The sequence below is a fragment of the Fistularia commersonii genome, chromosome 3 (genome assembly GCF_037954325.1).
Source record: "Fistularia commersonii isolate RoL2024-O1a breed Wild chromosome 3, RoL_Fcom_v1.0, whole genome shotgun sequence".
Lineage (NCBI taxonomy): Eukaryota > Metazoa > Chordata > Actinopteri > Syngnathiformes > Fistulariidae > Fistularia > Fistularia commersonii.
The window spans coordinates 26,514,773-26,528,635 of NC_141286.1; the positions used below are offsets into that span (position 1 = coordinate 26,514,773).

At 60.6% G+C, this 13,863-nt stretch overlaps 3 protein-coding genes across 5 annotated transcripts; 2 read left to right on the forward strand and 1 right to left on the reverse strand.

The window, feature by feature from the left end:
* The first annotated feature begins 83 nt into the window (after positions 1-83).
* adprhl1 (ADP-ribosylhydrolase like 1) lies at positions 84-2,898 on the forward strand. Its single transcript, XM_086144416.1, has 7 exons — positions 84-627; positions 1,509-1,673; positions 1,768-1,893; positions 1,956-2,096; positions 2,171-2,295; positions 2,378-2,510; positions 2,577-2,898. Exons 1-7 carry the CDS (start codon positions 387-389, stop codon positions 2,744-2,746), a joined length of 1,101 nt encoding a protein of 366 aa, XP_086000542.1. The 5' UTR covers positions 84-386; the 3' UTR covers positions 2,747-2,898.
* A 2,707-nt stretch (positions 2,899-5,605) lies between these two features.
* On the forward strand, positions 5,606-9,709 carry grtp1a (growth hormone regulated TBC protein 1a). 3 transcript variants are annotated; one of them, XM_086144422.1, is made up of 8 exons: positions 5,608-6,361; positions 7,091-7,242; positions 7,325-7,483; positions 8,188-8,312; positions 8,402-8,498; positions 8,617-8,789; positions 9,061-9,246; positions 9,328-9,709. In XM_086144422.1, exons 1-8 carry the CDS (start codon positions 6,279-6,281, stop codon positions 9,355-9,357), a joined length of 1,005 nt encoding a protein of 334 aa, XP_086000548.1. In that variant the 5' UTR covers positions 5,608-6,278; the 3' UTR covers positions 9,358-9,709. The 3 variants fall into 3 exon arrangements, with proteins under 3 accessions (XP_086000549.1, XP_086000548.1, XP_086000547.1); XM_086144421.1 differs by having other exon boundaries at positions 5,778-6,361; positions 9,315-9,709; XM_086144423.1 differs by lacking the exon at positions 9,328-9,709 and having other exon boundaries at positions 5,606-6,361; positions 8,617-8,812; positions 9,061-9,203.
* lamp1a (lysosome associated membrane protein 1a) lies at positions 9,703-13,763 on the reverse strand. Its single transcript, XM_086144420.1, has 9 exons — positions 12,941-13,763; positions 11,929-12,035; positions 11,645-11,855; positions 11,387-11,548; positions 11,116-11,303; positions 10,920-11,045; positions 10,781-10,847; positions 10,526-10,693; positions 9,703-10,334 (listed from the first exon to the last, which is right to left on the reverse strand). The coding sequence occupies exons 1-9, from the start codon at positions 12,996-12,998 to the stop codon at positions 10,195-10,197; spliced, it is 1,227 nt and encodes a 408-aa protein (XP_086000546.1). The 5' UTR covers positions 12,999-13,763; the 3' UTR covers positions 9,703-10,194.
* Between the last annotated feature and the right edge of the window lie 100 nt (positions 13,764-13,863).

Below are 13,863 nucleotides of genomic sequence, written 5' to 3' on the forward strand. Positions count from 1 at the left end.
TGTGTGTGTGTGTGTGTGTGTGTGTGTGACGCCGGTCCACCCCCCCCCCCCGCTGTCTGGAGTCAAGGGGTTTACCTTTTTAGGAGACGCCACCGCCGGCCGCCGACCACACAGAGATTTGGGCTTCTAGCTGCTGGAGGGTGGATGGAGCTGCTGAAGGTCTGCTGGATCTGCTGAAGGTCTGCTGGATCTGCCTCCCGTCTCCTCCACATCCCAGGAACATCTGAGTGGAGGCTCCGGGCGTTCTCCTTCACGTGCTTCCGCCGACCCCTGGGGTGATCCGGAACCATCTGGTTTGGGCTTCTGGCTCTCCCTGGACCTTCAGAGGAGGCGTGAAGCCCCCGCCTCCAGAGAAGATCTCCACCAAGCCGACGCCTCCCGCCGTCATGGCTCGTCGAGCGGAGCCCGGCGCAGTGGAGCGGTTCAAGGCGGGGATGGTGCTGGGCGGCGTGGGCGACGCCCTGGGCTCCAGAGGGGGCCGGTGGGCGGCGTGCACGTCGGGCAAGCAGATCCAGGAGGAGCTGGCCTCCATGGGAGGCCTGGAGGCCCTCAGGCTGGAGTCCGAGCTGTGGCCCCTCAGCGACGTGGCGCTGATGCACATGACCACGGCGGAGGCGCTGATCACAGGTACGACCGCCGCCGGCCTTAAGCCCCGCCCCCACGGAGAGTGTGTGTGTGTGTGTGTGTGTGTGTGTGTCCCCGTCGATCATCTCAAACAAAGACGGATCTCCGGGGGAGTCGGGTTTCTGCCGGTCGGACCAGAATAACCCGGCCCGGATCAGCGGGGCGGCCGATGACATCCCATCATCCATCCCCGCATCTGCTCGGCAAAGACCTCATCTCAGAACGAACCCATGTTCTCACTCCAGAGTCATCTGGAGCTCCGGCTGGAGTTGCCAGGACAGAACGGGCCAAAATAGCAGCCGGGACCAGGTTCTGTGCACAGACCTGCTCAGAAGCTTCCAGAACCTCCCACCGCTGACATCTGGCCAGATTAGGACGCCCTGTTTAGCCACATCCTCGCATTCCTGCACACACACACACACACACACACACACCAGCGTTTCACCAGCAAATAGCCTCGGCTGCAGAAGCAAAGAGGCTCTGAGAGAACAGAGAGGAATGAAGATCCTGATCCATCACCTCCAGTGAAGAAGACAACATGGATCAGTGCAAGGGGACGGATCTCCTGCCAAGAACATCAACGTTCTTCCACCTCCTTCCAGAAAGTCCCTGATTTTGAAAAGAGAAACGATGCTTCTTTGAAACTCCCCCTTCCACACACACACACACACACACACTCATCAGGGTTCTGGTGGTTCTAGCCGCTGGTGGAACCCATCTGACCCCCACCAGCCCCCCCGCATGCCGGTTTAATCTGCTAAGCTAAACTTAGCACCGTCTCAGCATCGCTAATCTCACCCGGCATGCCGATTTTGAATGACTCTTAGTCACACTGTGTGTGTGTGTGTGTGTGTGTGTGTGTGTGTGTGTGTGTGTGTGTGTAGACTTCTGGTGTCTGGAGGACCTGTACCGGGAGCTGGTGCGTCTGTACGTGGAGGCCACGGTGTCGCTCCAGGGCCGGGCCCCGGACCCGGCCAGCGTGGAGGGCTTCCACCATCTCAAGCCTCACAACTTCCTGCTGGCCTGGCACACACCCTTCAACGAGAAAGGTCTCTGGACCTTCTCGGGCCTCCTCCTCCTCCTCCATCCTCCATCACGCGAGATGTTTCTCGATCCTGTTTGTAACCGGCGTGTGTCCTCCAGGGTCCGGCTTCGGCGCCGCCGCCAAGGCCATGTGCGTGGGCATGAGGTACTGGCAGCCCGAGCGGCTGGACAGCCTGGTGGAGGTCAGCGTGGAGGTCGGCAGGATGACCCACAACCACCCCACAGGTGAGACACGTCCACCCGTGGACGGAGGTCCGACGCCTCGCTGACGTCCCTCCGTCCCTCAGGCTTCCTGGGCTCCGTGGCGACGGCGCTGTTCGCCTCGCTGGCGGTGCAGGGGCGACCGCCGGCCTCCTGGGGACGGGACCTCATGAAGGTCATCCCTCGAGCTGAGGAGTACTGCAAGAAGACCATACGCCACCTGGCAGGTGGGGCTTCCCGGCAAACACACACCTGCGGGCTGGTCAGTGTGTGTGTGTGACCTGTGGGTTCTCCTTCCCAGAGTACCAGGAGAACTGGTTCTACTTCGAGGCCAAGTGGCAGTTCTACCTGGAGGAGCGGGGGCTGGACGGGGAGGGGCGGCGGGAGAACGTCTCCCAGGGGTACGACGCCGAGGAGATGGACAGGGTGAGCGGGAGATGGTGATGGAGACCCGGCGGGAGCGACCGCCGCCCTGACCCTCCACCTTCTCCACCTTCTCCACCCGCAGACCTACAAGCGCTGGAGCTCGGAGGGCCGGGCGGGCCGGCGGGGGCACGACTGCCCCATGATCGCCTACGACGCCCTCCTGGCCGCGGGCGGCGACTGGGCCGACCTCTGCCGCCGCGCCATGTTCCACGGAGGTGAGATCCTGAAGGTCCCCCGTCTCCACACCTCCACATGTCCACCTCCACCATCCTGTGTTTCAGGCGAGGGCGAGGCCACGGGGCTGATCGCCGGGTGTCTGTTCGGCCTCCTGTACGGGGCGGAGAAGGTCCCCCCCGGCCTGATCCAGGACCTGGAGCGCCGGGCCCGGCTGGAGGAGCTGGGAGAAGCTCTCCACGGCGCCGCCTCCGCTGAGAAGATCATCGACAAGTAATCCTGCTCCTGGCCGCCGGAGGAACCTCGCCGCTCAAACCGCACGACTTCCGTCCCCAAACTAACCCTCCGGAGCGACCGACGGCGGTGCGGGAACGGAGACGCCGGCCGAGATACTCTGATTGGTCCATCTATAAAAACACTCAAACATCACGACCCTGAACTTCTCGTCTCTCTTTCTCGCGGCGTTCCTGTCCTCTCCCGCCTCACCGACCCTCCCTGGCTGCTCATCACACACGCCGACGCTTAAAACAGTCAATAACATGTTTATTAAACATGTAGAACAGCTCCGTTAAGAATGTTAAACATCAATTTGCAATCCTCGGGGTTCTGGGAGTGTTCCTGCCAGGTGGAGGGTTCTTCAGGTGGACCTTCACCAGGTTCCAAAAGGAGGCTGACGTGTCCTTTGTCCTCCGTAGACCAGGATCTGGGAGGACGGCCGTCGGCCCCGACGCCGCCATGTTGAGGAGGTTGCTAAGAGACCGCGGCTGCCGCCCGCCGCTGCGCGGGATTCTGGAGAACCTCTTGGATTATCTGACGCGGGATCCAGGAGACGGAGGTCCGAGCGTCCGGAGGGCTGGAGGTCCCTCCTCCGTCCCCCGCCGCCTCACCTCCTTCCAGCTCCTCCAGTCCAAGTTCAGCAGGTCGGCCCCCAGGGCCCCCCCCGCCCGCCGGAGGGAGGTGGGGCCCCTCGCCGCCGCCGGCGGGGGGGGCACGCCGAACATGGGTGGGGAACCTGAGAAGAACCGGAGAGGCGGAGGAGACCTCAAGCCCGGGAGGAGCGGCGGCGTGAAGGACATCGTGAGGAGGTTCACGGCGGCGGAGCGGCGAGGGAGGGGGCGGGGTCTAGAGAAGGAGCCGCCAATCAAAACCAGGCTCCTCGGGCGGGGGCCCCTCCTGTCCGCCCTGATGGAGACCTTCGAGAAGATCGCCACGGTGCAGAAGGGGAGATGTTCCAGCGGGAGGCCTCCTGGGAAAGGGGGAGGGGCCGCAGCCGGAGGGGGCGGAGCTTGTCCCGACCCCACGGAGAAGAAAGCGGATCCGCGTGGAGTTGAGGAACATCTGAGGCCTCGAGAAGATCCGGAGAAGCTGGACGTCGGAGCTGGGAGTGAAGCGGCGAGGAGCCGGCTGAGGTTCGGCCAGCAGGGGGCGCTCTGCTCCAGCGGCATCACAGAGTGGGCTCCCCCGCCCGAGCTCCACGCCGTGGCCATCTTGACCTCCACGTGGTCCATCGCCGTGGACTCTTCTCCTAGACAACACCTCAAGACCTTCGAACCCCAGGATGTGGAGGCTTTGGGGGAGGTGGTGCGGGACCTCCAGGCCACAGGTCAGGGAGAAGAACCTGCATCTCCAGGAGTTCCTCCAGATCCACCTTCACGTCCTCGGTACCCCATTCCATGCGTTCATAGAAGGAACCGGCCTTCAGCGGCAGGCAGGGGAGGGGGAGGAGACCCCGACCCCCTGACCTCTGACCCCCTGACCTCCGACCCCCTGGACCTCCAGCCTCCAAGCGTTCGCACCGCAGCTGGAAAGTACCGGCGTGGTGGAGAAGAAGCGGAGGACTCGGAGGAGGCCCAGAGGCTCGCCGCCGCCGCCGCCGCCGCCGCCGAGGTGTTTCCTCAGACCCAGCAGAGGTCAAAGTACACCACCATAAACTACGGCGTCGCCACGGCAACGCAGACCTACAAACCCAAAGTCATCCGCTTCACCGACACCTTCACCTTCTAGGAGGTTGGAGGAAGAGGAGGCACCAGGAATGTGATGAACCAGCTGGAGGTCCAAAACGATATCATGTATTCTTCAGCAGTAGAGCACCCCCTAGTGGCCGGGAGTGTAACAACATGCGTCTCGTAGGGACAGACCTTCTGATGTTCCACCTGCAGGAACCTCTGGTTCCATGTCATCGAGGGTGGCGGCTGCTTCTACTCCTCTGAGAGAAACATCTGGTAGGTCTGCTGCTGGACCGGACCGAGTTCTGGACACGTTTGAGGTTCTGCCCCCCTCAGGGGAGCCTCGGGGGATTCTGCCCCGAGGGGGGGTCCTTCTGGAGCAGAACCATGGATTCCTCCGAGGTGACGTTCCTCTTCTGACTCCCCAGTCAGGCAGGTAACCTTCTCGCGTGCTTCAGGTCCTTCAGCTGCTGACATTTGCCCCCTGGGACATGAAGCTGCTCAGGAGCCCAGGACACCTGCTCCTCCAGACCTCCAGACCTCCAGACCTCCAGACCTCCAGACCTCCAGACCAGGGCAGCAAACGTCAGTTTATCTCCCTGGATTGGCGCAGAGGCCCCGGATTAAACCTGTGGGATTAACGCTAAACCCTGATGGCCCTGCTCCATATTTGGAAAATTCCGCCCGTGATCTCCGGATGACCTGCAGCTGCTCGGGGCCTCCAGCAGGAGATCATCTGGACCAGAACATCTAGACGGCACTTCCTGCCTTCATCCAGGACAGGAGACGCGTCTTCTCAGCTGGTCTGCGATTGGTCCAAATCAGAGAATAAATGGAGGACTTCCTGTCCTTCTCCTCTCAAATGCGAGTGTCGTGAAGTTCTTCAATCTTCACCACACACACACACACACACACACACACACACACACACACACACACACACACACACACACACACACACACAAGGATGTTCAGGTACCAGACTGGAAGTTGGTTACTGTGGGAGGAGCCGCCAAGCCGGCAGGTGATTGGCTGCTGGTGAGACGGAGGCAGGTGATTGGCTGCTGGTGAGCAGGTATTTCCCATGAGGTGTTTTTTCCACGGGACGCGCTGACGCCGCCCACCCGACGCGCGCACCCGCCTCACGTGGCCCCGCCGCCCGCGGGCGCGGTCACGTCGCCACTCGTGTTGCCTTCACGGCCGTGGGAGATTCGAACACTCCGCGTGGCAGCCCACGGGGCGCGGCGGTTACACGCTAAAAAGTTCCCTTTGTTTTTTTTTTTTACACTTTTACGTGCGTGAGGTCAGATCACGCAAGCCAGTCCTTCAAGGCGTTAAGCTATCACACGCACACACGCCCGCGTACACAAACACACGCGCACGCGGAGTTAATGACGTAAACCGTTAATCTGATCTAACCCGGAGTCGCCTGACTCCCCACGCGCCCCGCGAGACCGTCTTTTTACGCGTCGCACTTGAACGCACCGCCGAGCCTGACCGACGTGCGTGGGCGGGACCGGACCGGACCGGACCGGATCGGACCGGACCCCGAGACCGGGGGTCGGAGTCCCGCAGCAGCCCGAGCTCCGTGGACCGGAAGGGGCGGGACGCGAGCAGCAGGTGCACCGGCGTGGCGGCGGGCTGTTTCCACTCCACGGGCGGCCGGAAGTGACCCCCACACACACACACACACACACACCGTGGAGGTTCCACTTCGGTTCCAGTTTGGAGCGGAAGTAGGAATGCGCGGGCTCGTTCCGGGTCACGGCGGAACGGGTCCGTGAACGCGCAGCGGACACGGACGCGGCGGGGGGGCATGTAGGAGGTCCACGGCGAGGAGTTTCCACTCGGACCCGAGCGACCATGGAGAAGAAGGAGGAGGCCGACCGGAACCGGAACCGGACCCGGACCAGCGCCGGAGGAGGGGCCAAGGAGCGCGTGGGAAGGTAACTTCCGGAAGGTAGAACCCGAACCGACCTTCAGACAGCAGAACCTCCGCGGGTTCCACAGCTTCTCCTCAGCAGGTGTCTTCAATGAAGCCACCTGAGATAGCTGCTACCTCCAGGTCCAGGTCCAGGTCCTGGTCCTGGACCTTCACCATTGTAGTCCCAAATCTATGACTTCCAGATCAGGGTTGGGATTCATTCATTCATTCATTGTCTCATCCTGCTGGGGGGGGAGCTATCCGAGCTGTGATTGGCTGAGAGGTTGACTCTGGCCCAATCACAGGGCTGCATACAGAGGCATATGTCTGGACCATTTGGGGTCTCCAAAGAACCTTCCACATGTATTTGGACCTGGGAAGAACCTGGAGAACATGTCCAGATGTTCCCTCAGGGTTGTGGCTCCACCGCTGCGCCCCCTGGTGGCCACTCCTGGAACACCCGGCTCCTCAACTGGACCTTCTCCTTCTGAGGTGAAGATGTTCCTGCTCCTCCTCAGACCTCCTTCAGAAGGTCTACAGGTGCATCTCTTAACTCCCGGAGGTTTAATCTGGCAGGAGATTACGTTGTTATCTAACCGTCTTAAGGCCAGGAAAGTAATAGGATACACTGATATATTTACCCGGTCAGGTGACGGACCAGCGTGAGAGCTCACGGTGCCGGCTCTCCTGGTCCTCCTGGTTCTCCTGGGGTTCCTCCATGCCGTCTGATCTGTTCTGCCTTCTTCTCCAGCCTGGACCCGTACGGCTTCCGGCGGCCCGATGACTTCGACTACGAGTCGTACGAGGAGCTCATGTCCGAGTACCTGGCGGTCCTCACCAGACGCTCCATCAAGTGGTCCAAGCTGATGAAGGGCAGGTCCAGAGTCCAGAAGAACGTGAGACGTGAGTGCGGAGACGCCGGGCGGGAGGTCGGCGGAGATGCGAAGCTGGACGGGGACGGTTAACGTTTCTTCTCCGAACCCAGTGAAGCGCTTCGTGCGAAAGGGCGTCCCCAACGAGCACCGCGCGATCATCTGGATGCAGACCAGCGGAGCCCAGGACCAGCTGGAGAAGAACCCGGGCTACTATCGGGATCTCCTCGCGGCCCGGCAAGACCCCAAACTGGTGGAGACCATCTGCACTGGTAAGTTCTCATCCGTCCATCTGTTGGCGTTGGAGCTCCCATGGTGTGAAGACAACTGGACGATGTGTTACCGCGTATCGAGCAGGTCAGATCTGAGCTTCTGAGGAGGACCGCGGGTGAGGTCACGTGACACGATCCCTGACCTTTGACCCCGTCGGGCGAGGCTACCTTAAAGTCTGCAGGGGGATCGGGACATCCTGGGACTGGACCACATGGGTTCAGAACCTCAAGGAGTTAGGACCACACAGGATCAGAAGTATATGGGACTGATCTGATGTTTGGACCTCATGGAATCAAGACCACGTGTGGTTGGACCATGTGAGGTTGGACCACATGGGGTCGGACCTCATGGGATCAGGACCATGTGGGGTTGGACTACATGAGGTTGGACCTCATGGGATCAGGACCATGTGGACCTGAGGACCACTGCCACCAAAATCCAACCCCCACCTCCGTGTCCAGATGCTACGTGGCTAGCTACCTGTCAAGCTAGCGCTCATCGCCGCGTTGTCCACGGCAACACCAGGTGCTGGAAAGTGTGTGACGTGGAGATGAAGGTGGAGATGAAGGTGGGGTGAAGATGGGGTGAAGATGGGGTGAAGGTCTCTGCGCCAGCGCACAGCTTCCTGTTATGAATGCAAAATAACACGATAACAGCCAGGTGATCTTCTCACGCCGGCGGACATCTTGGTCTTCACCCGCAGACCTCAACAGGACTTTTCCAGACAACGTCCACTTCCAGAAGACCTCCACCACCTGCCTGCAGGGGGCGCTGCGGGACGTGCTGCTGGCCTACGGGCAGCACAACCCGGCTGTGGGCTACTGCCAGGTGTGTGTGTGTGTGTGTGTGTGTGTGTGTGTGTGTGTGTGTGTGTGTGTGTGTGGATGTTCTGCTCAGGAACCATCTCATCCCTCCAGGGGATGAACTTCATCGCCGGGTACCTGCTGCTCATCACCAGAGACGAAGAGAAGTCCTTCTGGCTGATGGATGCTCTCCTGGGCAGGATTCTTCCAGGTGTTTCCTCCTACCCATGGTCTCCACACACACACACACACACACACACACACACACACACACACACACACGTCGGCTTCAGACAATAAGCCTTCCTGTCTCCTGTCCATCTGTCCAGACTACTACAGCCCGGCCATGCTGGGGCTGAAGATGGACCAGGAGGTTCTGGGGGAGCTTCTGAAGGCCAAAGTCCCCCAGGTCTGGCAGACCATGGTGGACCACAATGTGATGTGGACCCTGGTGGTTTCACGCTGGTTCATCTGCCTCTACATCGACGTCCTGCCGGTGGAGGTCAGCACCGAGACCCGGCGAGTGTGGGTTCTCCTCCGTGTTCTCCAACCCGGGTTCCTCTGCTTGGGTTCCTTCCACGTTCTCCGACCTATGTTCTCTCCACGTTGTCCGCCTTTGGTCCGAACCCGTCGGCGGGTCCGCTGGAGATGAAAGTGTGTGTCGGTGTGGGTGAGAGGTTAAGCCCCGCCCCTCGCCCAGCTGAGCAGGTTTGGACGAGATCTCCTTCGACCTCCTTTGAGATGAAGGTCTTCTGTGGGTTCTTCTGTCGCAGACGGTTCTGAGGATCTGGGACTGTTTGTTCTACGAGGGATCCAAGATCCTGTTCCGCGTGGCGCTGACCCTGATCCACCAGCACCGGGACCGGATCCAGCGGGCCGGCTCGCTGCCGGAGGTCTGCCAGATCTTCAGGCAGATCACCCGGGGCCGGCCCGTGGAGGAGGTCCACACCTTCATGCAGGTGAGACGCGGGTGAAGGATCTCCAGTCCAGGGATTTTCTTCTGCTGACGGTTCTGGACGTTCTCCAGAAAATCTTCACAGAACCGGGAAGTCTCTCCATGGCGACCCTGACCAAACTCCGGGAGGCCTGTCGCTCCCGCGTCCTCGCCGAGGAGACCTGAACCCACATTCCTGGAGGAGAACCTGAGGAGCTCCACGTCTTCTGATGACCTCCTCCTCCCAATCGGCTTCTGAAGGCGGCGGCAGAAGCCGAACGCTGAGCTCCGGGAGGTTCTGAGCAGGACTCTGAAGGTTCTGGTTCTTCTTCACGATGGAACCAGAACCAGGTCGTGTCTCAGTCATGGAGGAGCAGGACAAACCCGCTTTATTTTTCTATTTTACACACACACACACACACACACACACACACACACACACACACACACACACACACAGATTAGACAGACCTCCAGAAGGTGGTCTCTCAGGACTTTGGATTTATTCTGAAAACAAGATCAAACAATTTCCTGTCAAATAAAAAGACCAAGTGGATCAGGTGGTCCTGCTGCCAGGCTGGGGTTCTCTGGGATCCATTCAGTTCTCCTCAAACGTCCAGGGATCTTCTCCGAGATCTTCCAAACCGACCTCTGGAGTTCCTTTGAGTTCCTGGGTTCTCCTACGTTATCACACGGGTATCACTGAGCGGGAAACTAACAGAATAAAAGCGGCACTTCAGGAAAAAACTCGCCATCTTATTGAAGGAGGAGGAGAAGGTGCAGGAGAAGGTGCAGGAGAAGGTGCAGGAGAAGGTGTAGAGGCACGCAGATGGGCAGCTGGACCCGCCTGGTCCGGGTGGAGGTGGGTCCGCGTGGTGAGCTGCTCCCAGAAACGGCAAAGAAAAATAAAAATGTCCATCTCGGGGTGGTAGAACGTGGTCCGCCTGGTCCAGGACCTTCTGCCCCGTCCTCCTCAGATGGTCTGGTAGCCGGCGTGGCTCCTCTTGCGTCCGATCAGATAGGCGATGAGGATGATGAGCACCAGGCCGGCGAGGGCGGCGCCCACGATGATGGGGATGAGCATCTGGTCCTGGTCCATCTGGCACTCCTCAGCTGGACGGGCAGAGGAGAACGAGCGGAACCGTGAGGAACCTGCAGAACCCCGCGAGAACCGGCGAACCCATCTACCCAACACGCGTCTTTTGCTATTCCGACGCTCGGCGGCGCCCTCTTCTGATTGGCCGGGAGCAGTCCGGACGCCCGATCTACAGCCCGGTGTCTCCACGGAGACAGGAGGTCCATACCTGAGGAGAACTTGTCTGCGGTGACGGCGAAGGGCTGGACCTGCAGTCTGAAGGTGTTGAGGGAGAAGGTGGGCGTGATGGTGAGGGACTGGCGGGCGGCGCAGAGGTAGGAGCGGCCGAAGGAGCTCCGCAGAAGGTCCAGGCTGTCGTTGCCGGCTGAGAAGGGAGCTGCAGAGAGGAACCCTCCGTGAAGATCTACCAACATCTGGAGAACATGTGTGTGCATCTGTGTGTGTGTGTGAGGTGGAGACGTACCGGCCATGTCGGGCCAGTCGGCCTGCAGCTGGACGCCGCTCAGGTGGTACCGGTTGGTGGTGAAGTTCTGCAGAAGAAGAGGAGAAGGTTTGAGGAGACTCGCTGGAGATGCGGGCGAGGGCGGAGGGGGCGGAGCTACCAGCGTGAAGGTGAAGTTGAGGATGGCGGTTCGCTGCTGCGCCAGAGACAAGGCGGCGCTGGCGGCTTCGCAGCGACCTGACGTGGTCATCAGTGACGGATCCAGGTTCAGGACCTTCTGCACCATCTGGAGAAGGTGGAGGACAAAGCGGGTTCACGAGGTGGTCCTGCGAGGTTCCGGGCCCACCAGAACCCACCTGCTTCTGCGGCCCGGAGACGTAGGAGATGTTGAGCTGCAGGCCCATCTGGGCCAGCAGGCAGGCGCTGCCATTGGTCCGGACGGAGTAGGAGCCGTGCGGGGGGGGGCCCGGCGCCGCCGTGGGGGCGGGGCCAGGGGTCGGGGGCGGGGCTAAGGTCACGGCCTGGTCTGCCATGCACACAGTTTCTGCACAGAAGCCAGCGGAGAAGATCAAACCACACACACACACACACACACACACACACACGCATGCAGAGGTGGTGGCGTACCGGCGGCGCTCAGGTCGTTCCCCGTCATGAACGCCTGCAGCCTCACGGCGGTCAGCGTGATGGCTCCGCCCCCGACCTCCAGGCTGGAGCTGCTGCGGCAGCGGTAGGTGGTGTTGATGGCGGCCCAGATGCCTGCTGATGGAGTCCACGCCACCACCATGCCTGCGGACACACACATACACACACACACACACACACACACACACGGCGGGGTCATCCAGCTGCCCGGCGTGAGGCTGTGGGCGGAGTTTGTCTCACCGGCGCCGACGGCGTCGGGGAAGAGGGCGGAGTCGCTCAGGTTGAACTGCAGCGTCAGGTTGTTCACGCCGTACAGGCTCCCGTTGGTGGAGAAGCTCAGGCCGACGCCGTGTCCCGGCCCGAACGCCGCCGCCAGACGTGGCGAGATGCCGCAGGAGCTGCCGGCGGCGTCCACGGAGGCGGAGTCAGGCAGGGGGATCAGCGCCGTTCTCTGGGGAAAGACAGGAAGGGTTGAGTCGGGCGCCGCACGCCGTCCGCCATTGGACGCCCGTCTGTGCTGTTACCGTGGCGACGGAGGTGTTGTAGGTGATGGACAGCAGCGCGGTGAGCTCCGCCTTGATGCAGGTGGAGTTTCCATCTCGCACCTCCAGAGTGACGGCCTGGGTGGACACTGTGGAGAGCGGAGGAGACGAGAACAACCTGAGAACATCTCAGAACTCTGACTGCAAAGGCCCGGGACCAGGCTGGAGGAGGTTCTCACAGGGTTCTACCAAACCACCTGGAGGGCTCTGAAGGTTCAAGATCTTTTCAATGAGCGGTGCAGGACCGAAGGGGGTTCCAGCTTCTAATCTAGTGGTGGACCAGGTTCTCCATGTTCCTCATCAGTGAGCGTGAATGAGAGGGTCAATGGTTGGTTGCCTGACAGCTGACTACCTGCTCAGGTGATGGACCAATGTAAGATCTGATCTTCAGAACACCCTCGGCAGCTGCGGAGGATGTGAGCGGTGACGGGTCTGGACTCTGATAGGAGCTGCTGGTGCTTCCAAGTGGAGAAACCTGGTCTGAAGACCACCGGTCTCTTCTCAGTAACGACACACCAGGAAGAGACTGAACAGAGGAACCATGAGATGTTCTGATCCAGGTTCTTGCGTCCCCATGTTCTAGTACCTGCATTCTCCTGTGTCAGCAGCCAGTCCTGGACCAGCAGACCTCCACAGTGGACCACCCCCGGGTGCCGGACACAAAGGGGAGGTCACGTGGGTCAGATCAATGGAACAACCCTCACAAAGGAACCTGCCTGGTCCAGGACCTTCTCTGACCTTTGACCCGCTTTTCCAAAAGAGAACCAAAAAGCATGGAGGTCCATCACGCAGAAGGTCCACCGGGTCCAAGCCGGTCTTTGCTGGTCCTCCCGGGGGTTCTGGTCTCACACACACCTGGACCTTCTCTGAGGAGAACACCTCTGCAGGTGTTCCACGCCAGGTGGAAGCTGCCGACCTCCATCCGCCCACCGGTTTCCGGTGTGACGACTTAGCATCATCATTAGCACCGAGCTAACGGAACCGCGAGGCTCACCGAGGACGGCGAACCAGGAGACGAGGATCCCGCCGCCGGTACCGGCGAGGCGCCGCATCCTCTCCGCTCCGCCGGGCTGCTTCCGGTCCGGGTGGTGCCGCTGCGGGCGCAGGAGGATCCCGGTCCTCGGCTGTGGACGTGGACGTGGACGTGGACGGGGTCCGGTCCGGTCCGGTGGGCCCGCGGTTGGAGGAGCGTGGGTGAAGTCGTGCGTGTGCGCGGAAAATAAAATAAAAAAAAAAAAAAAAGCTGTGACTCGTCATGTGACCGCGGGGCGCGCGGTGCCGGATGGTCACGTGACACGCACTCTCACACGCACGCCCGTTCCGGGATGACGCGAGTCATGTGACGCGGACACGCGTAATCGATCGGATCATCGATGACCGATTGGTTCTCCAATCAAACAAACACGGGCGAGACGGAAAACACCAGGCTGGTGCGGGATCCACGCATGCGCATTGTGGACACCCAGTGACACACACACACACACACACACACACACACACACACACACACACACACACACACACACACACACAGCAGGAATATTAATCCCTGCAGTGTGTGCGTGGATTGAGAGCAAGCAGTGGGAACGCTCACATACACACACTCTCCCTTGTGTGTGTGTGTGTGTGTGTGTGTGTGTGTGTGTGTGTGTGTGTGTGTGTGTGTGTGTGTGTGTGTGTGTGCAGTCAGCTGACACTCGCATGGGTTCACAAGGATGTGAACCCCCAGGGAGGAGGTGGGCTGCGACCAAGACTTAGCAGGATCACGATATATTCTGCGAGACCAGGGACCAGTCTGGACCAGGTCCAGGTCCAGGTCCTGGAGTCTGGCATGGAAGCCCACGTTGAAGCTGAGCATTTGGTTTTCATGAGGACCTCCTGAGGTGGACCACGTGCCCTGCACCACACAGGACCTCT